Source organism: Bos taurus, chromosome 7 (genome assembly GCF_002263795.3).
Source record: "Bos taurus isolate L1 Dominette 01449 registration number 42190680 breed Hereford chromosome 7, ARS-UCD2.0, whole genome shotgun sequence".
NCBI lineage: Eukaryota > Metazoa > Chordata > Mammalia > Artiodactyla > Bovidae > Bos > Bos taurus.
Window position 1 is genome coordinate 102,181,736 of NC_037334.1, and position 22,508 is coordinate 102,204,243.

Genomic DNA, 22,508 nt, shown 5'->3' on the forward strand with positions numbered 1-22,508 from the left:
TTGTTCATATTCTCAAAGGGAAAGCCTTTTTAACACTGTACATTAAGTATGATCTCTGTAGATTTTTGTTAAAAGTTTTTGTCATGACAAGTTTTTACATTTTATATTCTCTTCCTGTCTGTTAAATATATGATTTTGAAAAGAGTCTACCTTGGTTCCCAAAATAAAGTCATTTCAAAAATACCTATCTCACTGGTTTGGATTTACTAATATTTTTGGTTAGGAGTTTTACATTTATGTTTATGAGTCGAATTGACCTTTATTTTTTATCCCTGTTGTCTTTGTCTGCTTTCAATATCAAGATTTTGCTGTTTTCATAAAATCGGGAGTCCTCCTTGCGGGGAATAATTCATGTATATATGTTTCATTAGATGTTTGGTAAATTTTGCTGATAAATCCCATGGGCATTTTCTTTATAGGAAAGCTTGTACTTATGGTTCCTAGAGTAATTTAGTAATTTTTATTTAATATATATTGTGTCTATATTTTTACATTCATCTAGAAATTTGTTTATACAGTCCTCTTCAAGTTCTTTGTAATGTCTGCAGGACCGGCAGAGATATTCCTTTTTGTTTCATAATATTGTACAGTCTTTCTCCCGCCTTTTTTTTCTTAATCACTTTTGCCATTGTTGATCACCTTTATTAGTCCTGTTAAAGAACTGTCTTTCAGACTTATTGGTTCACTAAATTATATACTTGTTTTCAGTTTTATTAATTTTTATTGTTTAATTTATTCCTTCCACTACAGTTTTATTTTGCTCTAATTCTTAAAAACTAATGTCCCTAGAAGGATGCTTATTAAATCATGAATGTTACGTCTGTTCTAAAACACACACTCTATGCCATAAATTTCCCTTTATACACTGTTTTGACTGTGTTCATAAATTGAGATTTATGCCATTTGGGGCATTTTCTAATGGTGATTTGCTTGATCATAGGTTATTTAGAAGTATACTTTTATAATTTCCAAAACTATACATTTTTAAGTTATATTTTTGTTATTTCTAACTTTATATCATTTTGCTAAAAACAGATAGTCTTCCTGATATTTTTTTGGTCTGTTTTTTCTTTCTTTACTGTTGTATGTTAAATTTCCCACCTGTAATTATGGATTTTTCTTCTCTTTGTAGTCTCTTAATCTTTGTTTTATGTGTTTTGATGCCATGCTATTAACTGCATACAAATTAAGAGTGGTATGTTTCAATGAATATTTTTTTGCCGCAAAATACTTTGAGATTAATATAGCTGCAAAAAAAATTTTTTTTAACTTGGTGTTTGTATAATACCCTTCATATCTCTTTTAGTCTTTCTGAAACTATTTTTAGATGAATCTCTTAAAATCTGCATGTAGTTTTTTTTTAGTTTGTTATGAAAATATTTGTTTAGGGCAATTATTTCATTTGTATTATAAAATACTCTAATTTATGTATGAATCTATTCTCGTTTTAAGTGCTTTATATTTATACTGCCTGCTTTTATTTTTCTCTCCTTTCTTGCTTCATTGGAATTGGTACTTTTTATTTATTTATTTCCCTGGTAGTTTTAATATTGTGCTTAATTTTATTATTTGTTTTGTCATTATCCCAGAGGTAACAGTAGGCTTTAATGACATCTACCAATTGAATGTTTACATCATGCTCTTACCCTCTTCCTGGACAAGGCAAGGACTCTAGAACTAGAGTGTTTTTCAAACTTATACTTGAGTCATCTAAGGTCTTATTGAAAATGCAGACTACAGTTTATAACTTTTTTGAACCCCAAATGCAGAGTTTACCAGAGTTCCACCTCTGGAAATCCTGGACTTCACTTTTGTCCAAGCTTCAGTCGTTATATTGACCCAAATTAACTAGTTCACCATAACAAAAAGTGGAATTCCACTTTACATTTTTTGTATTTATAGACACTTATTTAGGGTTAAATTGCCAAGCAAAGTTTCAACAATGAAAATTGAAACTGTTTTGTCATTAATGGCTTTTGTTGACTTGGAAGAAATCTCATCACAAAGGTATTTACATGGTGGTTAAGAGCTCAGGTCTCTAGCCAGGTTACCCGCTTCTTTATGCCACTGTTTACATATTGGTGGTTTGATCTTGGGAAAGGTGCTTTAATCTCTCTTAAGTACCTCATCTGGAAAAAGCGATGCTAATCATAGTCTTAGGGTTATTACTTGTCAATATGTGTCAAATGGTTAAACCATATTTTCAAATACCAAGTGAGTCAGTAAAATATCACTATGTTAGAATAAAATCTCTTTGTAAATTAGAGCACTTTTGTTAGATTTTCCGTGTGGATAATCTAAATGTTAGCTAAGGCTTAGGATTTTTTTAACATGGAATTTTTAGTTTTTTATTTTCTCATTTATATCTGGGGATTGAATTTGTAGTTTGAATTTAATCTCCAACTACTAGAAAATTTTGTATATTGTCATTTTGGTCAATTGGGCATAACCAGATATAAAAATGTATACTCTATTCATTTATAGCTTACTCCATCTGGAAGCATTTCTCTTATCAAATCAATGCATTTAATTAAAAATCCTGTAAAGACCTGTGACACGGTTTATTCCCTGATACAAAGTTTGACTTCTCAAATCAGACATCGAATGGAAGATCCCAAATCATCAGGTAAATATTTTGTTTTCCTTGGGTCAGAAAATAAAAATCACTATCCCATTGCTGTAAACATTTTAAAATAAGACGCATCAATCATAAAAAAGCTTTAATGCTATCAGTTCAGTTCAGTTCAGTCGCTCAGTCGTGTCCGACTCTTTGTGACCCCATGGACTGCAGCATGCCAAGCCTCTCTGTCCACCACCAACTCCCAGAGTTTCCCAAAACTTATGTCCATTGAGTCAGTGATGCCATCCAACCATCTCATCCTCTGTTGCCCCTTCTCCCTCCCTCCCTCAATCTTTCCCAGCATCAGGGTCTTTTCAAATAAGTCAGTTCTTCGCATCAGGTACCCAAAGTATTGGCATTTCAGATTCAGCATCAGTCCTTCCAATGAATATTCAGGACTGATTTCCTTTAGGATGGACTGGTTGGATGTCCTTGCAGTCCAAGGGACTCTCAAGAGTCTTCTTCAACACCACAGTTCAAAAGCATCAGTTCTTCAGCACTCAGCTTTCTTTATAGTTCAACTCTCACATCCATACATGACTACTGGAAAAACCATAGCCTTGACTAGATGGACTTTTGTTGACAAAGTAATGTCTCTGCTTTTTAATATGCTGTCCAGTTTGGTCATAACTTTTCCTTCCAAGGAGTAAGCTTTTTTCTTTTAATTTCATGGCTGTAGTCACCATCTGCAGTGATTTTGGAGCCCAAAAAATAAAGTCTGCCACTGTTTCCCCATCTATTTGCCATCCGGATGCCATGATCTTAGTTTTCTGAATGTTGAGCTTTAAGCCAACTTTTTTACTCTCCTCCTTCACTTTCATCAAGAGGCTCTTTAGTTCTTCTTCACTTTCTGCCATAAGTGTGGTTTCATCTGCGTATCTGAGGTTATTGATATTTCTCCCGGCAATCTTGATTCCAGCTTGTGCTTCATCCAGTCCAGCGTTTCTCATGATGTACTCTGCATAGAAGTTAAATAAGCAGGGTGACAATATACAGCCTTGACGTACTCCTTTTCCTATTTGGAACCAGTCTGTTGTTCCATGTCCAGTTCTAACTGTTGCTTCCTGACCTGCATACACATTTCTCAAGAGGCAGGTCAGGTGTTGTGGTGTTCCCATCTCTTTCAGAATTTTCCACAGTTTATTGCTATATCTAAGTATTATTTGAGTTAATGTATATCCAGCAAAAGAATAATAGCAAAGTTGTAGTTGCTTTTAACTATGGTAGCATGAGAAAGATAATAAAACATTGTTAGTTGATTAATTATGTAACATTACCATACAGTTGGGGCTTCCCTGGTGGCTCAGTGGTAAAGAATCTGGCTGCCAATGCAAGAGACAGGTTCAGTCCTTGGGTGGGGAAGATCCTCTGAAGAAGGAAATAGCAACCCACTTCAGTATTCTTGCCTAGGAAAGCCCATGGATAGAGGAGCCTAGCGGGCTATAGTCCAAGAGGTCATAAAGAGTTGGACACAACTGAGTGCCTAACAACAAACAAAAAACCATACAGTCGAGCAGCAAACAGGCAGCATAATAAGAAGGCGAAAGCAGTAGGAAGGTGATCTGTGCTCTGGTGCTGAGAGTGGCTTAGTTAATAATGTGGGAAACTGATGTATATAACGTATGGAAAAAGGTCTTTTATAAAAGCAGTTCCTAACCCATGTATTTATACCTTTATTCAAATCTACAAAATATATGGTTGCTAATAGTATATGCCTATAATGATATTTCCTAGCTTGTTAACAAGTTTAATATACTAAAATTGTTATGCTGTTTTAGATATTCAGCTTTATCATAGTGAGACCTTAGAGCTCATGCTCCGTAGATGGTCCAAGTTGGAGAAAGACTTTAAGACAAAAAATGGAAGATATGATATTAGCAAGATCCCTGACATATATGACTGTATAAAATATGATGTCCAGCATAATGGTTCCTTGAAATTAGAAGACACAATGGAATTGTATAGGCTTTCAAAGGCATTAGCAGATATAGTTATCCCTCAGGTAAGTAATTTCTACATATCAATTTTCTGGTACTGTTATATAGATATTTTTAAAATATCTATCCACTGTTAGGAGCGAGTTGGTTTCTGTGTCCTAGTAAACCTATAACTTTAAAAAGGAAATTGAGTCATTATGAGTTTACAAAAACTTCTTGTATTAAATCACTGTTTGATTTTTTAATCATTTGTAATGACCTTTTAAAGTTTAAGAATTGATACTCTTAATTAAAGAATAATTAAAAATAATTAAAGACAAACAACTGAAAATATGGAATAAATCACATTTATTGATCGTTTATTGTGCACATGCCAGTGCTGTGCTATGGGAAAGTGCGCAGAGTGGGGGAAAAAGATCGTTGTGTCTCTGTATTAATTTTGGAAGTTTTGTTTTTTTTTTTACTTTATGTGAAAGTATTTTTAAAAGAATAGAGGTCAAGATGTAAATAGTTATTTGTATGGTGTGGTAGAGGGGTCTTTTCATTATAGGAGAGTAAAAATAAAGGTATACTAAAACTCAGATAACTGAAATTAGTTAGACATAGATTCAGATTGATAATAACAAGTCAAGTGACAAAACAAGTTGAGATAAGAAATGTGTTAGAAGAAAATAGTGACAGATGCCGTTTGGAGATCTTTTATCACCTTCATTGCTCAAAGATTATTTGGATATTGTAAAAGGGAGATTGGAGTAAATCACACATTTCCAACTGTGAACCGAAGTTAAAAAACAGGAAAATGAAATACAACTGATTCTTGAACAACGTGGGTTTGAACTGTAGTGCATCCACCTACATGTGGATTTTTTTCAATAGTAAATACTACAGTACTGCACGATCCACAGATCCATGATTGGTTGCATCTGCTGTGGATGCAGAGCCACAGATAAGCTGCATTTAAGTTTTCAGTGGCATGGAGGGTTGGCACTCGTAACCTCCACGTTGTTCAGGAGTCACTGTACATAAAAAGTGTAAGGATTGTATATTTTTAAAAAGCCTCACTTAAAGATACTTATATATAGAAAACAATAGGGAGGTTCTTTAATAACTAAAACTGGAGCTACTGTATGATCCAGCAATCCCTTTCCCTGCCATAGGTCCAGAAAAGATAAAAACTCTTTTTTCAAAAAGACGCATGTACCCCAGTGTTCTTAGGAGTGCTGTTTATAATACCCAAGACATAGAAACAACTCAAGTGCCCATCAGCATATGATTCATTTTGGACATGGTGTATACATGTATACTTGCATGTGGAATACTACTCAGCCATAAAAACAAAATATTGCTGTTTGTAGCAACATGGATGGACCTAGAGAACATTGTACTAAGTGAATTAAGTCAGAGAAAGACAAATGTTATATCACTTACATGTGGCATCTAAAAAATAACACAAATGAATCAATATTAAAAGTGGAAGCAGACTCATATACATAGAAAACAAGCTTACAGTTACCAAAAAGGAAGGAGAGAGGGGAAGGAATAAATAAAAAGTATGGAATATAAGCTACTATGCATAAAATAGATAAGTAACACAATTTACTGTATAGCATAGGATACTATATTCAGTATCTTGTAATAACCTATAGTGGAAAATAATCTGAAAAAATATATATATAAAACTGAATCACTTTGTTTCAATCACAGTTGAAACTAACATAGTACTGTAAATCCACTACAATTACAACTGCAGTTTCCCTTTTCTAATATTCACAGAATGTCCATGAAAAACTATAGAGACTTTGAAAAATTGGGAATTCAGACTTCACAACTAAGTATGTGTGTACCTGTTAAAGTTTAGCTTATCCTTTCAGTATGAAAGAGCAACTTTTTTTCTTTTTGGTCAGTATATATAATGTAGATAATTATAAATACATTGTATAAGTCAGTGATTTGAAAATAAATTCATTTCAAAAGAGGGTAAAAATATCTCATACTTCAAGAATATGCCTTTGGGACTCATTTTAAGAAACACAGACTTAGAAAACAAGAATTGACTCTCTGACAGCATCTTTCATTTGTTAAATAAAAGTTTTATTCTGCAAAACAGATTTTATTTTATACAATAAAAAGTTGTATTTTTATAACATTTTAAGATTGATATCAAAATGAACACACTAAATTCTGCAGAACTCGGTTTTAGCTACATGATATACATAGAAGATTATAGGACTAACACTGATTTGATTATATCTCTTTCAGTAAAGTTAAATCAGCATCTATCTTTGTTATGAAATTCAAGAGAAAATTTATTCAGATTTTACTTGCTAAAAAATTTGAGAAGAATGGTTACTCTTAATTCTGATAAGCATGTAATTAGTTTGCACTGGAAGCATACATAAGACTGATTTTTTTTTTCATTGTATTGAATTGCTTTTACATTATTCCAGGCTCAGTGCATTTTAGTTGTACTTACTCTTAAAATGAAGATTATTTTAAAGTATACTTTTAACAGATAAGCTGTAAATATGTGACCCTCTAAAATATTTTTTGTAGCTGTATACATTTGTCAAGGTAGGCTTTCAGTATATTTTAATGTCTCACCTACTTGGTGGCTAAATAGATACACTAATGATTTATTAGCATAATCATGTCTTGTACATGGCTTCTTTAATCTCAAGCCTCTTCTTTCTCAATTATGTATACTAAGAATTCTAGAATTGGGGATGGAAAGTTTGTTTCTAAGACTTGGGCTCAAAAGAAAACTTACATATTAATGAGTTTCAGATGATAATTTTTTCTCCTTCCATGGTGTATGTGTTTTAGGTACATTACTTACATAGACGAAGAAAATTTTCACCATGTCCTTGAAATTTAAATATTTATAATGAATTTTTAAAGCTTTGTAATTAAAAGAAACACTATAAGATTTGAAATGGTTAAGAAAAATTTGAGATATTTACTCCCTAACTATTTGGTTTGACATTACTTATTATGACAGAAACTTGGGACTTCCTCTTTTTTAATGGACATTTGAATTCAGTTACTTAAATTTTGTTACTAAAGTCTTCATAAATCTAAAATCATAGACAAGAGATAGACATTTTCAATCACTGAACAAATAACTAAAGTTGTAAACATATCTAATTATAGTGAAGCTGTAGTTTGTAATGAAACAAATGAGAAATGTACATGTTTACTTGACAAAGATATTTCAAGCTTAGAGACTTGATGACTCAGTCAAATAATGTATTAGTTTGGCTAACTTAGATTGAGAGAGTATCAGTATTTTTGTAAGAAAAATGTATATGTATTCTGCTATGCCTCAAAAAAAGTCTGTTTTCACTCTTACATTGCATTAATTGTTATAACTATGCTTTGCGAATTATGTAATTCTAATCACATTGTTGTTGCTCAGTTGCTAAGTCATGTCCGACTCTTCGCAACCCTGTGGACTGCAGCATGCCAGACTTACCTGTTCTTCACTGCCTCCCAGAGTTTGCTCAGATTCATGTCCATTAAGTCACTGATGCTATCTAACCATCTCATCCTCTGCCACCCTCTCCTTTTGCCTTCAGTCTTTCCCAGCATCAGGGTCTTTTCTTACATATGATAAACATGATTTATTACTTTTAGTTACTTTAACAGTTAATAGTTGTGATTATGGTATGTATTTTTGCTATGGTAGAATCAGCTTTTCAGCCTCAGTCCTCTAAAAATGATACTTAAAAATTGGAAATATCCTGGCAATCTAGTGGTTAGGACTCGGCACTTGCACTGCTGAGGGCTTGGGTTCAGTCCCTGATTGGGGAACTAATATCCTGCAAGCTGTGTGGCACAGCCAAAAAAAAAGAAGGTCCTTTAAAAATAGTCACAATGGGATGTGACATCAATGGTATGGCCATGTGACATGGCCATGTAATATGCTCCCTTTGTCTATCCCCTTCAATCTACAACCAGTAAAATATAAACAACTCAACAAAGGTGCCTCTGCATGACACACCAGGGCACCACAAAATTCTGTCCATCTTATACCTGAAAGTAGCTGGGCTAGAAAACAGAGGACGTGCCTGTGTTCCCAGACCCCGGTCCTAGTTAGCTGAGCCTTCAGCCTCAGAGAACGCAGTAGCTTTAGGAGTGGTGGCACACACAACTCCAGCGTCTCAGCTGCAGTGGCACCCATGGCCGCAAGGAACTGGGTGTTAGTGGTCGTGGGGCCTGTGACCCCATCCTTCCAGCCATGGAGGTCCTCCCACTACGGAGGTGAGAGCTGCAGCTCTCACCACCCCAGCAGTGGCAGTGCCCATGAATACTAACAGCCTTGGACATGACAGGGGTACCTGTGACCCTGGCTCCCTTCCCCCACCTTATTTGTCTCCTCGTAGTGGCGACGCCTGAAACCTATTAGACCCTGGACGCAGTGGAGGGGCTCCGTTTCCTGGCGGCCTAGGCAGAGATACTGGCAGCACCCATAGAAACAGGGCACCAGTAACCTTGGAGGTTACAGTAGCAACAAGGACACCGGGTGACCACACCTAGCAGATGCAGTGGAGTGTCAGACGTTCCTCAGATACAACCAGTGGCTTAAGAAAAACCAAAAGCTTATGCCGTAGTGCCACCTACTAGAGAAGAGATCAGGATTGCAAGGAGAAATATCAATAACCTCAGATATGCAGATGACACCACCCTTATGGCAGAAAGTGAAGAAGAACTAAAGAGCCTCTTGATGAAGCTTCAACGGGAGAGTGAAAAAGCTGGCTTAAAACTCAACATTCATAAAACTAAGATCATGGCATCTGGTCCCATCACTTCCTGCAAATAGAAGGGGAAACAATGGAAACAGTGACAGACTTTATTTTCTTGGGCTCCAGAAATCACGGCAGATTGTGACTGCAGCCATGAAATTAAAAGATGCTTGCTCCTTGGAAGAAAAGCTATGACAAACCTAGACAGCATATTAAAAAGCAGAGACATTACTTTGCCAACAAAGGTCCATCTAGTCAAAGCTATGGTTTTTCCAGTAGTCATGTATGGATGTGAGAGTTGGGCCAGAAAGAAGGCTGAGCGCAGAAGAACTGATGCTTTTGAACTGTGGTGTTGGAGAAGACTCATGAGGGTCCCTTGGACCGCAAGGAGATCCAACCAGTCCGTCCTAAAGGATATCAGTCCTGAATATTCATTGGAAGGACTGATGCTGAAGCTGAAGCTCCAATACTTTGGCCACCTGATGTGAAGACCCGACTCATTAGAAAAAACACTGATGCTGGGAAACACTGATGCTGGTGGGAGGAGAAGGGGACGACAGAGGATAAGGTTGTTGGATGGCGTCACCGACTTGGACATGAGTTTGAGCAAGCTCCAGGAGATGGTGAAGGACAGGGAAATCTGGCGTGCTGCAGTCCATAGGGTTACAAAGAGTTGGACAGGACTGAGTGACTGAGCAACAACTGAAGAAGAGAACAAAAACTAACAAATGGGACTGCTGCTGCTGCTGCTGCTAAGTTGCTTCAGTCGTGTCCAACTCTGTGACCCCATAGACGGCAGCCCACCATATTCCGCTGTCCCTGGGATTCTCCAGGCAAGAACACTGGAGTGGGTTGCCATTTCCTTCTCCTTTCTTCTGCATGAAAGTGAAAGGTGAAAGTGAAGTCACTTAGTCGTGTCCTATCCTCAGCGACCCCATGGACTGCAGCCTACCAGGCTCCTCTGTCCATGGGATTTTCCAGGCAAGAGTACTGGAGTGGGTTGCCATTGCCTTCTCCAAACAAATGGGACTACATCAAACTAAAAAGCTTCTGTACATTAAATATTGAAAAAGTACCAAATGACAAAAGATGTTTGCAAATCATATATTCAATTTGAAGGTAATATTCAAAATATATGAAGAACTCCCACAACTCAACAAAAAACCAAATAACCCAATTAAACAGTAAGCTGAAAAGCTAAGAATTGTTCCAGAGAGGACATACAGACTGCCAAGAGACTCATGAAAAGATGTTCATCATCACTAATTATTAGGAAAATGCCGATCAAAAACAGAAGGAGAGATCATCTCAGGCCTGTTCGAATGGCTGTTACTAAAAAGGCAAGAAGTAACAAGTACTGGAAAGGATATGGAGAAAAGGGAACTCTGGTACCTTGTTGGTGGGAATGTAAACTGGTGCAGCCACTATGGAAAACAGTTTGGAGCTTCCTCAGAAAGTTAAGAATAGTACTTGTGTATGATCTAGCTATTCCACTGCTGGGTATTTGTCTAAAAACTATGAAGAGAGTAATTTGAATAGATACATACAACCCTGTGTTCGTGGTGGCATTATTTACAATAGCCAAGACATGGAAATTGCCCATTGATGAATGAATGGATGAAGGAGGGTATATAATACAGTGGAATACTACCCAGCCGTAAAAAATATCTGTATCATCTTGCCATTTGTGGCAACAGGGATGGACCTTGAGAATATTGCATTAAATAAGTCCTTCAGATAAAAATTGATACTATATGATTCTACATAAATGTGAAATATTAAAATTTTTTAAATAAGTGAGCAAACTGACCAAAAGAAACACATATTCATAGAGAAAAGAGTAATAATTACTAAAAGGGAAAGGAGGTGAATTGAGTAAAGAGGGTCATTTGTATGGTAATGGGTGGAAGCTAAGCTTTTGGTGTTGAGCATACTGTAGTTTATACAGAAGCTGTATGCATGAAACATGTTATAAACCAACATTACCTCAATAGATTACATAGTAAAAATAGCCTCAATGGTATGATGGAAGATAAGGATATTTAAAGATTATAATATTTGATATAGCTGAATTATCCTTTGGAAATGTTTAAAATACTTCAGCATTTGCAAAGTTGTTAGAATTTATAATATTTTATATGTATTTTTATATGTACATTTTAATAAATATAATTAAAATAAAAGATTAGTATTAATATTCTCTTAATTAAGATGGTGACTGAACTGAAGTGAGCAACTGAACTGAATTGAGATGGCACACATTTGTTGAAGTTGGAAGATCATTTTGTTATTTGTAGATAATGAAACAGAGTTCTTTATAATAGTATTTGCAATATAAATTCCAGTGATACTTACTAAATGTGTCACATAATAAACTTTCAAATATCTTCAGCTGTATTTTAGTCAGTTCTTTTTATGGTAGAAATATTAGAAGAGAACTTGGGCATCTAACAGTTAATTAAGTCTGACAGGACTGAAGCGACTTACATGCATGCATGCATTGGAGAAGGAAATGGCAACCCACTCCAGTATTCTTGCCTGGAGAATCCCAGGAATGGAGGAGCCTGGTTGGCTGCCTTCTATGGGGTCGCACAGAGTCGGACATGACTGAAGTGACTTAGCAGCAGCAACTGGTTGTGGCAACTTGCTTTTTCAGCTCCACAAGATATGTCACTGTTTTGAAGGGAAAGAAGTCTTTACTATAAAAATAATATATCTTGTTGTAAAATTAGAAAATAAATGGCCAAAAAAAATCAATATGGCATTACCAATTAGACAAAAACATTTCACAGTTGCAGAAAATTCTGAAAGGCCTTTCCCTTAAATTCATGGACTTTTTTTTTTTTTTTTTCTAAATTCATATATATAACAAATATGTTCTTCACAAAAATGGAACCAGGAAAGCGTACTGTTTTACAACCTGATTTTTTTTTTCTTGGCCTTATGAAGTTTTTTCCAAATCAGTAAAGCTGAATATACTTCAATATAAAGCTGAGTATATTCAATATATTCAAGTATATTGAATATACTCAATATACTTCCTAATAGCTGATGAAATAATACTATTTAGCCAATTTCTCACATTTGGAAATGTGGATTCCTTTAATTTCTTACACTTTGCTTATGTGTATGTCTTTATGTGCAGTCAAGACGACTTCTTTAGCTCAAGATCTCCTTTACCAGCTTTCTTCCAGGCTCTCAGTGTATGAGATTGACTATTTACTTGTACCTTGACCAATAATGACACAAAAATATCCTTGGATGATTTTAAATTTCAGCATTTTCCTTTTGTTTACACATACATACGCAGTTACATACACATTTCATATTTTTCATGCCCAATTTCTTTATGTTGGTGAGATTACCGAACCAACCAAGCTTTTGTGTTTAAAGATAAACGACCCAAGAAGTTCCATTTTCATACATCTTCCATATGTAATCAATCAACCTTTTTTTTTATTAGGCAGTTTTGAGATTTGTTGTCCATATTAATTTTTTGCCACCTGGGAGGTATGTAATGTAACCTTTAAATGCAGGTGTCCCAGAAAAATCTTGGGGAGAGAATGTATGCCTGTTTCTTCCCTGCTTATGTCTACTCTTCCTTCTTTCTCTGTCCCTGCTTCCCTCTGCCTTCACCCCATTTCTGCCTTCTTCCCTCTTAAACCTTCTCTTCCTATTTATACACTCATCACAGATTTTTTTCTTCAGTTCAGTGGCTCAGTCATGTCCAACTCTTTGCGACCCCATGGACTGGAGCACGCCAAGCCTCCGTGTCCATCACCAGCTCCTGGAGTTACTCAAACTCGTGTCCATTGAGTCGGTGATGCCATCCAACCATCTCATCCTCTTTCGTCCCCTTCTCCTCCCGCCTTCAATCTTTCCCAGCATCAGGGTCTTTTCAAATGAGTCGGTTCTTCACATCAGGTGGCCAAAGTATTAGAGCTTCAGCATCAGTCCTTCCAATGAATACTCAGGATTGATTTCCTTCAGGATGGACCAGTTGGATCTCCTTGCTGTCCAAGGGACTCTCAAGAGTCTTCTCCAACACCACAGCTCAAAAGCATCAATTCTTCGGCACTCAGCTTTCCTTATGGTCCGGTTACCATTTATGAAGACAGAGACATGAGCAGTGGAAGATAGATCATTGAATTAAAGATCCCACCTCCAGTTGGAACCCTCATCTGTCCCCCGGCTGACCACAGAGTGTCCCCCTACCTACTCTCCAGAGCATCATTCCTTCGTATCTGCTGCCAGAGCCACAGTTCCATTCATTCCAAGGACTAACTTTACAAAATTCCACACCTGGAGTGACCTCTAGTCACCCAGCATCCACTTTATGTCTCCAAATTGTGTAGGACTGCAATCTTTTGATCAGTTTCTGAGAAAATGCAATGAAGCGTTTCACTCTTTTAATTTAAAGCCACTAATAAAATATGTAGTTGGTCAGCCCAACAGTTTCTTACCTGCCACCAGTACCAGTGACAGTTTCTTGTCATTCCCTGGGCAAGTTGTATCCTAGCCAGTGTTCAGTCTTACTCCCCCAAATTAATGAAATACTTTTCTCCAGGATTTTGGTGAAGGGTGGGCTGTGTCTAATTTTGCTAATGCATCTCCCAGATTTCAGAGAACTACCAGCTTTGCCATGAGTCAAAGCTTAAAGATCTATTTCTGCTGTTTTTCTCAAACCAAAGCTCATTGGAAAAATAATGTATAGTGTTACTTGTTTTATTATAGCAATTTCCTAATTAAAGCAGTTAATTAATGCAAAAAAAGTTTTTCATGTCAGATCATTTTCTCATCTATCCTTGTAAACTGTAATTTTTATTTCTATTATAATTACTGTTATCTTAACAGTTTTGGTTATAATTTCTCATAAATTTAATTAACTTATAATGGCAATATAGCTCATTAAATTTGATAATTTAGTGGCATTTTTGGCTCACCAGTCGTTAAAACTTTGTATTGACCAAAGACAAATAATTTGTTAACCTTTTTAATCATTAACATTCAAATAGACAAAAATTTCATGGTTTCAATTTGTATTTCTTTATGTTTGTTGACTATTTGTTCTATGCTTTACTAGTTGTGCACTTAATCCATCTTTCTTTTAGGGTTGTTTCTACATTTAAAACCTTATTATCATCATGGTTGCATTCATCATTCATCCTCTCCTCTTTAGAAATTATTTGTTTTTTCAGTTCCACAAAAAAATATTCTTCTAATTACACTTAATAGTGTGGGGACTAATATACTTGAAGTTGTAGAAATGTAAATTAATAATTGTGTAATGTTCAAAAAAGCCTTGATAAAAATATTTGTCACTCACTAAAATTCTTAAATTTAGTAATACCTTTATTGGAATTCTTTATGATTATACCCTTTTTCTAATAGTGTGTATTTTCTGCTCAGGAATATGGTATAACTAAAGCTGAAAAACTGGAGATTGCCAAAGGCTACTGTACTCCTCTAGTTAGAAAAATTCGCTCAGATCTTCAAAGGACACAAGATGATGACACTGTAAATAAACTCCATCCTGTGTAAGAGACTGTACTGGTATTTAAGTCTATAGGCATCTGTTTTTGCATACTTGAAATCTAAATTTTTGTTGTTCCTATGACTAAGGCAGGAGTGTATCACTTTTTACACTGTGGAAATACAGATTACCTAGATGTTCCGAATAGTGAACTTTTCAACCAGTATTCTTTTTGGCTCCAAACTGGAGGAAAAAACTGAGGGTCACAGGGAAAGGGGATGTGTGTTACCATTCACATGCGATCATCAGTGATCATCCTCATTCAGCAGCATTAACATCTGTGAGCTCCTTTAGTGCTGTGATCTCTTTCAGTGTTAATAAAGGTGCTTAAATGACCTTCTTACAGTGAACTTGACTAATATTAACTCTTCTTTGGCTAATCTCAGTGGTCTCAGTTAGTTTCAGTTATCTTCATGTTAGAGAAATGTCTACTAAGAACACCTCAGTTGTGATGGAAAGAGTGATAGATTCACTTACTAGAAGATTAAATTCCATTTTACAAAATAATTTCAGTACTTAATGAGTCTTAACTGTGTGGTTATGTTTTAACACTGTCTGCTCCTGACTTTTAGGTATTCCAGAGGTGTTCTGTCACCTGAACGTCATGTCCGTACCAGATTGTATTTCACCAGTGAAAGTCACGTACATTCTTTACTGTCTATTCTTCGCTATGGTGCTTTATGCGATGTAAGTAGAATAAGTTACATCAATCTACTTAACAAGTATGTGTTACTGAATTTGTAATCAGATCACTGACATCATTTTTTATTGTACAGTTTTTAATAATTCATTATTTGTCATCATTTGTCAAGAGTCTACTGTTTACCAAGCATTGTGCTAGATGTTGGAGATAATGACATGTTTTCTTCCTTCTGGAGGAAATCCCTTTAAGCCAACAATAATACAAATTATTGTAAGTGATCTACAAGCTGGTGACAGTAAGATGAAGAGAATCTGATGAATTCGCATTATTTAGGGATTAGAATCGACAGGATTTGGTGTTTGGACATTGTGACTCTTACTGTAACATAATGAATCAATACCAAAGCTTACTGGCTTAAAACAAGTACGGACATTTTTGGTTTTTTTTTCTCTGTCCTGCTTTAAATGCTTGACTTGGGTCATTTAGGCAGTTTTGCATTGTGTCTCTCATGAGATTGCAGCTCAGACAGTGGCTGGAGCTCAAATCACCTCACAGCTTTCTTTTCATATCTAGTTCTTGATGTGCTGACTGTCAGGTGGGGGCTTGGCTGGGGTTATGGACCAGAATACATACCATGGCCTCTTCGTGTGACCTCAGAATACAGCATATTCCTCAGAAGATAGCAGCTGAGTTCCAGAAGTGCACTGAGAAAACAAGAGCAAGCATAAAGTATTTTTATGATCTAACTTACCAGGTTATGTCCTTTCACTCTTACTGAGCATTTTTGGTTGAAGTGGTCACAGAGGTCCATCCAGGTTCAAGGGAGGGAGGATAGACTCATAGTACTAGATGAGTGGAATATCACTTGTCACTCACTATAAGATGAGTCCTTGGGATTGGAAATATTTTGGTGGCCATTTGAAAAACGGGGTCTGTCACGGTATGTTAGCATACAATCCATATTTCTCCCACGTGCAGATTTCACTTAATCTCCTCTACAATATTCCTCCAAGCTTATCTATTATAGCATAAACTTGACCTCCAGGATCTCATTATCTAAATTGTTCAGATATGGGTGGGACTCTTTGGGTAGAACCCTTTGAGTGCCCAGGAGAACTCAGTCTCATTTCAGAGACCTATGAAATGAAGACACCAATTATCTGTCATACATTTGACATACAGCATCGAGAAGCATAGGATAACTGCCTTAGGCAACCTTTTCAAAAAGAGGGGAAAACAGAAGGTACACCATGGTCGTCACTGCTCCATGGCAGTTTTGAAGTGTGCCTAGGTACTTAATGCCCGTTCCTTAATCAGGGCTCTGGCATACTACTAGGAGTTGTTTTTAATGGTTCATGGCTTTATACTTTTGATTCTTGATGGCTTCATCTAGGTCATCCTTCCTTTTCCATAAAAAGTAGCTCATGCTTGCAGCTAAGTAGTTTTTTTAACCTGCTTCCTGCCCAAAGAAGTTTGGAGATCCAGAGTCTTTTTACTTTTAGTTCAAGATGGTATAATTTTAAAAAACAAAAAGGAATATATAATTTACTCTATTAATTCACACCCACAGATCTCTTAAGAATAAGTTAATTTATACATTGGACTCCCTCTTTGGCTGCTGAGAGAGTACTCAGCAGTCTTTATTGTTTAATAGGGAGTATCTGAGAGATATGCTGATAAGATCCTGAGAAAGTCATTGTGTCTTTGAAAAATCTGTGAGCCTTAAGTCTTTCTGAAGTCTTAGCAAGTGTTTTTACCATCATACCCATGTTTTCATGACAGATTCTTGTGTTTCCATTCTTCCTAAAAGCCACTTTTGAATTATAGCATTGTTGACTCTCTGGAGAGGCTGGAAATAAGAAACAGTTTTATTTCTGATTCCTGCAAGTCTTGGATCCTTTTTAATTAACCATTTCCTATAGCTTATCTCCCTCTCCTCAATGTTTATCAGAGGTAACGAGAAGAATCTTGGTGGTGTTTTCAGAATTTTTTCTGGAAATCTTAGTAGCTAGCTCATTGAATTACACTGTCTACAGGCTATAGTATTTCTATATTTTATGCCACTATGTAGAACGCATTTTTTATCCTATAGTTTCCAATAAGGTTTTTTTAACCCTCCTATGATCCCTCACCAACAGTCTCCTCAGTGTCCTTTAGGCTTTCATTAACACTCTTTTTGAGGCATCTTAACTTTCCTTACCACTCTCCTTGAGGCCCTTCCTGTGCTTACAGATATGCAAAGTAAGAAAGGAGAGTCAAGGAAGGTTCCCATATTACCAACATAGGATCATTTACAAAATTATCCATCATTCACTGAGAAGAGTAACATTTGCAGAAATATCAGGTGTTAGAAGGAAAGCAATGAGTTTAGTTTTAGACAGCTTGAGTTTGAGGCGCTAGTTCTCAAGAGAACTCAATCTCATTTCAAAGACCTATGAAATGAAGACATGAATTATCTGTCTGTCATAGGTTCAACATACAATAGTGAGATAAGTGAAGATAAATCAAGTGGAGATGACCAGTAGCATGTTTATATGTAAGGCTAGAGGTATGGGTTGAAGGCGCAAGAGTTGGGAAGCCAACACATTAATGATGCCTGAGGCAGTAGCTGTAGATAAGATTCCCTTGAAGTCAGTATTTGAAAAAGTGAGGAAAATGACATTTTAGAGATTAGCAGTGGAAGTGCTAACCAAGCAGATTTAGAAATTATAAAACCCCTTTCTCAGTACACTCAAACCACAGATTATCTAGAATACACTGTCACTTCTATTATATATCAAAAATATCTTTCAGCCATCTCTAAGGTACCAAAAAATAAGAATTAAAAAAAATTTATATATATATATATATATAGGTATATACATTTATGCACATCTATAAAAAAGTAATCCTTAAAAGAAAATGAATTCAACTTTGTATTCTTTTGTACTTATTAAAATAAAGGACAGTGAAATGTACATGAAGATTTGGAATATGTCTCTTGATTCTTAATATCTCTTATCATTGGCCTTGATGAATAATTATTCACAGAGTTACCCTAAGGCTGTGTAAGTGTTCTGTTCCCATCAAATTTTCTAATTCATCTGTTCTTTCCCCCTTGTTTTTATTTCTTTTTTTATTCCTTAATGGAGTAACAAAGGAGCATCCCTTGATTACATATACAGATTATGTGGGCTCAATCGCTCAGTCATGTCTAACTCTGTGACCCATGGACTATAGCCTGCCAGGCTCCTCTGCCCATGGGATTTTCTAGGCCAGAACACTGGAGCGGGTTGTCATTTCCTACTCCAGGGCACCTTCCCAACCTAGGGATCAAACCCACGTCTCACATCTCCTGCCTTGGCAGACGGATTGTTTACCACTGAGCCACCTGGGAAGCCCATGTGGTTTAGTGGAGCTTTAATAAAAGAAATAGAGAAAAAATGACTCTTAGTTAGCAAAGGCAAGAGCTTATATATCCGTTAATAATGATGGAATTGTTTTTGGTGGGGAGAGATAGGTTTCTTTTGTGGTCACCCTTGAACCTTGTACTTAGTTATAAGATAGGAAGAACAAAGGATATGGGAATGGATAGGAAGCCTATGGTTGGAGAATAAAAGTGAATGATGGATAAAATTGTAGCAGATAAGATTGGAGAACCATTCCAGGATTGGGAAGCCCTTGAAATGTTTTAAGCAAGGAATTGAACGGCTTTGGTTGCTGTGTAGGCATTAGATAGGTAGAAGTAGATTTGAGGAAACCAGTTAGGAGGCTGTCTCACAGTGATCTAAAGAGTGTGGTGGCTGTAGTATATATTGCATTCAGCTACATTTCTAAAACAAAAGCTGAACAACTCCACTGTCAAAAATCTGGGCTTCTGGGGTTTAAAAAAATTAAAGTAAAAATTAAGCTCTTATACCAAAATGATGTCCTATTTTCTAATTTTAAAACTTTAAAAAATTTATTTGAACTATAATTAATTATCCCAGCTCATATTATCCTAATAAGAGCCTGTAGCTAATATAATTAAAACCTTGTATGGTCTCTTCCCAGTTGAGATTTTTCAATGTAAACTTGGTAAAATCTGTCTCTCCATAGTAGATTTTTTTTTAAAGATTTATTGAGGAAATAAAATTATAAGTAAGATTTCAAGGAATATATTTAATGATCCTTAATTGTTTAAAAAAGATTTTTATGAATTCTTGCATATTAATTGTGTTTAGGAAGATGCTATAAAATATTTTGTTTTATCTTTTCATTAGATCAGACCTAGCAAAGTCTATATCTGTACCACTGAATTAGATATTACATGGTGTTCTTATTAATAATACCATATCACAGAATCTAATAGATCTTTTCAATCTTGAAAATTTTCAATATTTAACTTAAGCCCATCACTTACAATAATTTACATCTAGTGGTATTCAGTAATGCTATGCTAATTTGTTTTTCTTATAAATTTTGAAAGAAAATATACATACATCTTTGAACATATCCCCTCCTCAAACATAGGCAGATACACACAAACACATGCAGTTTTTACTGTGGAGTGTTGCTTAAGTTGGGAGCAGCTGCTCTATAGCATTTAAACGTATTAATAGCCATTTGTTGAAACTTAAGTATACATGTAATTACACAAATGACATATAATATTGCTTTAACTTTACTTTCCAAAAATTTGGAATGCTTCCTCAGAGACGGATGATGTCCAAATTTAAAAAGGAAATACGTGTTGAATTTTAAAAAATCAGCATGTGGTCTTGACTTTTGGCTTTTGCGTGTCAAATTTTATTTTTTCTTAAAACACAGTCTATATTAAAGCTGAAACTCTTACATACTCTCAGTGTATATATAAAACCCTTATATACAAAAAAATTGTTGGATGCTTTTATATATTTGTAATGTTTATGACATGAGATGAAGGACATTATCTCTGATGTACACAAGGTGTCAATAGACCTTGTTGATTATTGACTGTAGATTTTGAACTTTGAGTAGTTTTCCCTTTTGAGATAGAATTTTCTACTTTGAATGCTTGTAATACATGTTCTGTAAGGTCCCTTTCAGTTCTGACGCTCTTTAATTACATGTTTAAAGACCATTGATTCTCTAAATGATGGTGGAGTGATTTTAGGAATGAAGCAGATGGTTTTAAGAATCTGCCTGTACTTTCTCCTGCTAATTGTTTTAAAATATCTACAGTTTAAAAAACTACAGTGGAATGAGAGATATTTAATTATAGTCATTACTTTCATGGGATAGTGTTCTGTTTTATGAAACATGACACTATATTAGTTACATTGGAACTTAAGGTTAACAACTGCCCCTTACCCTCAAAATTCAATTAATAGGTATCATATCTCAAGATAGTCTTTATTTTTACTTTCTGTGAGTTACTAAAAAAAAAATACCACTAGAGTTTCTAATACTACTGATAAGAGAATTAAAATTATTTAAGCTTAGGTGATTTATTAAATTTAAATTAATGAAGTTATTTTGAAAGATTGTGTGTGGAATTATTTCATTTGTGTAATGTCAATCAGGATTAAACGAACTGTCATAATGAAAATAAAATGATTTTCAAGTAATATGAGAAAATGCTTACTATATACCTTTGTTCAGGAATCAAAGGATGAACAGTGGAAACGAGCTATGGATTATTTAAATGTTGTCAATGAACTCAACTACATGACTCAGATTGTTATCATGCTCTATGAGGACCCTAACAAGGTAACAGAGTTCTTGATTTGCATGTGTTGTTCAGTCGCCAAGTCGTCTCCGACGTTTTGAAACGCCATGAACTGCAGAACACCAGGCTTCCCCTGTCCTTCACTATCTCCCTGAGTTTGCTCAAACTTGTGTCCATTGAGTCGGTGACGCCATCCAACCATCTCATCTTCTGTCGTCCCCTTCTCCTCCTGCCCTCGATCTTTCCCAGCATCAGGGTCTTTTCCACTGAGTCAGTGCTTCACATCAGGTGGCCAAAGTATTGGAGCTTCAGCAGCAGTCCTTCCTGTGATTGTTCAGAGTTGATTTCCTTTATGATTAACTGGTTTGATCTCCTTTCTGTCCAAGGGACTCTCAAGAGTCCTTTCCAGCACAACAGTTCAAAAGTGTCCATTATTCCATGCTCAGCCTTATTTATGGTCCAGCTCTCACATCCATACATGACTACTGGAAAAACCATAGCTTTGAGTATATAGACTTTGTCGGCAATGTGGTATCTCTGCTTTTTAATACACCATCTAGGTTTGTCATAGCTATTCTTCCAAGGAGCAAGCATCTTTTTAATTTCATGGCTGCAGTCACTGTATGTGTTGATTTTGGAGCACAAGAAAATGAAATGACACTGTTTCTACTTTTTCCCCATCCATTTGCCATGAAGTGAGAGAACCGAATGTCATGATCTTTGTTTTTTGAATGTTGAGTTTTAAGACAGCTTTTTTACTCTCCTCTTCTACCTTCATCGAGAGGTTCTTTAGTTCCTCTTCAGTTTCTTCCATCTGCATGTCTGAGGTTGTTGATATTTTTTCTGGCAGTCTTGATTCCAGCTTGTGATTCATCCAGCCCAGCATTTCATATGATGTACTCTTCATATAAGTTAAATAAGCAGGGTGACAATATACAGCCTTGATGTACCCATTTCCCAATTGGGAACCAGTCTGTTGTTCCATGTCTGATTCTGACTGTTGCTTCTTGACCTGCATACAGGTTCTTAGGAGGCAGGTAATGTGGTCTGGTATTCCCATCTCTTTCAGAATTTTCCACAGTTTGTTGTGATCCACACAATCAAAGGCTTTAGCGTAGTCAATGAAGCAGGATTAGCTGTTTTTTTTAATTCCCTATGATCCAGTGTATGTTGGCAATTTGATCTCTTTGGCCTTTTTTAAATCCTGCTTGTACATCTGCAAGTTCTCAGTTCACATACTGCTGAAGCCTAGCTTGAAGGATTTTGAGCATTATCTTGCTCACATGTGAAATGAGTGCAGTTGTGTGGTAGTTTGAGCATTCTTTGGCATTGTCTTTCTTTGGGATTGGAATGAAAACTGACCTT

At 35.8% G+C, this 22,508-nt stretch overlaps 1 protein-coding gene across 24 annotated transcripts in view; it reads left to right on the forward strand.

Moving 5' to 3' along the window:
- PPIP5K2 (diphosphoinositol pentakisphosphate kinase 2) overlaps positions 1–22,508 on the forward strand; it is an 82,981-nt gene that overhangs the window by 39,510 nt on the left and 20,963 nt on the right. For all 24 annotated transcript variants that reach the window (XR_009495116.1, XM_059888461.1, NM_001191152.2 and 21 more), the window contains 5 exons: positions 2,485–2,626; positions 4,399–4,622; positions 14,709–14,836; positions 15,405–15,519; positions 21,077–21,184. Coding sequence is in view for 23 of the 24 variants with exons in the window: in XM_059888461.1 (XP_059744444.1) it covers positions 2,485–2,626; positions 4,399–4,622; positions 14,709–14,836; positions 15,405–15,519; positions 21,077–21,184 (717 nt within the window). In the remaining variant the exon portion in view is untranslated. The remainder of the gene's footprint in view (positions 1–2,484; positions 2,627–4,398; positions 4,623–14,708; positions 14,837–15,404; positions 15,520–21,076; positions 21,185–22,508) is intronic.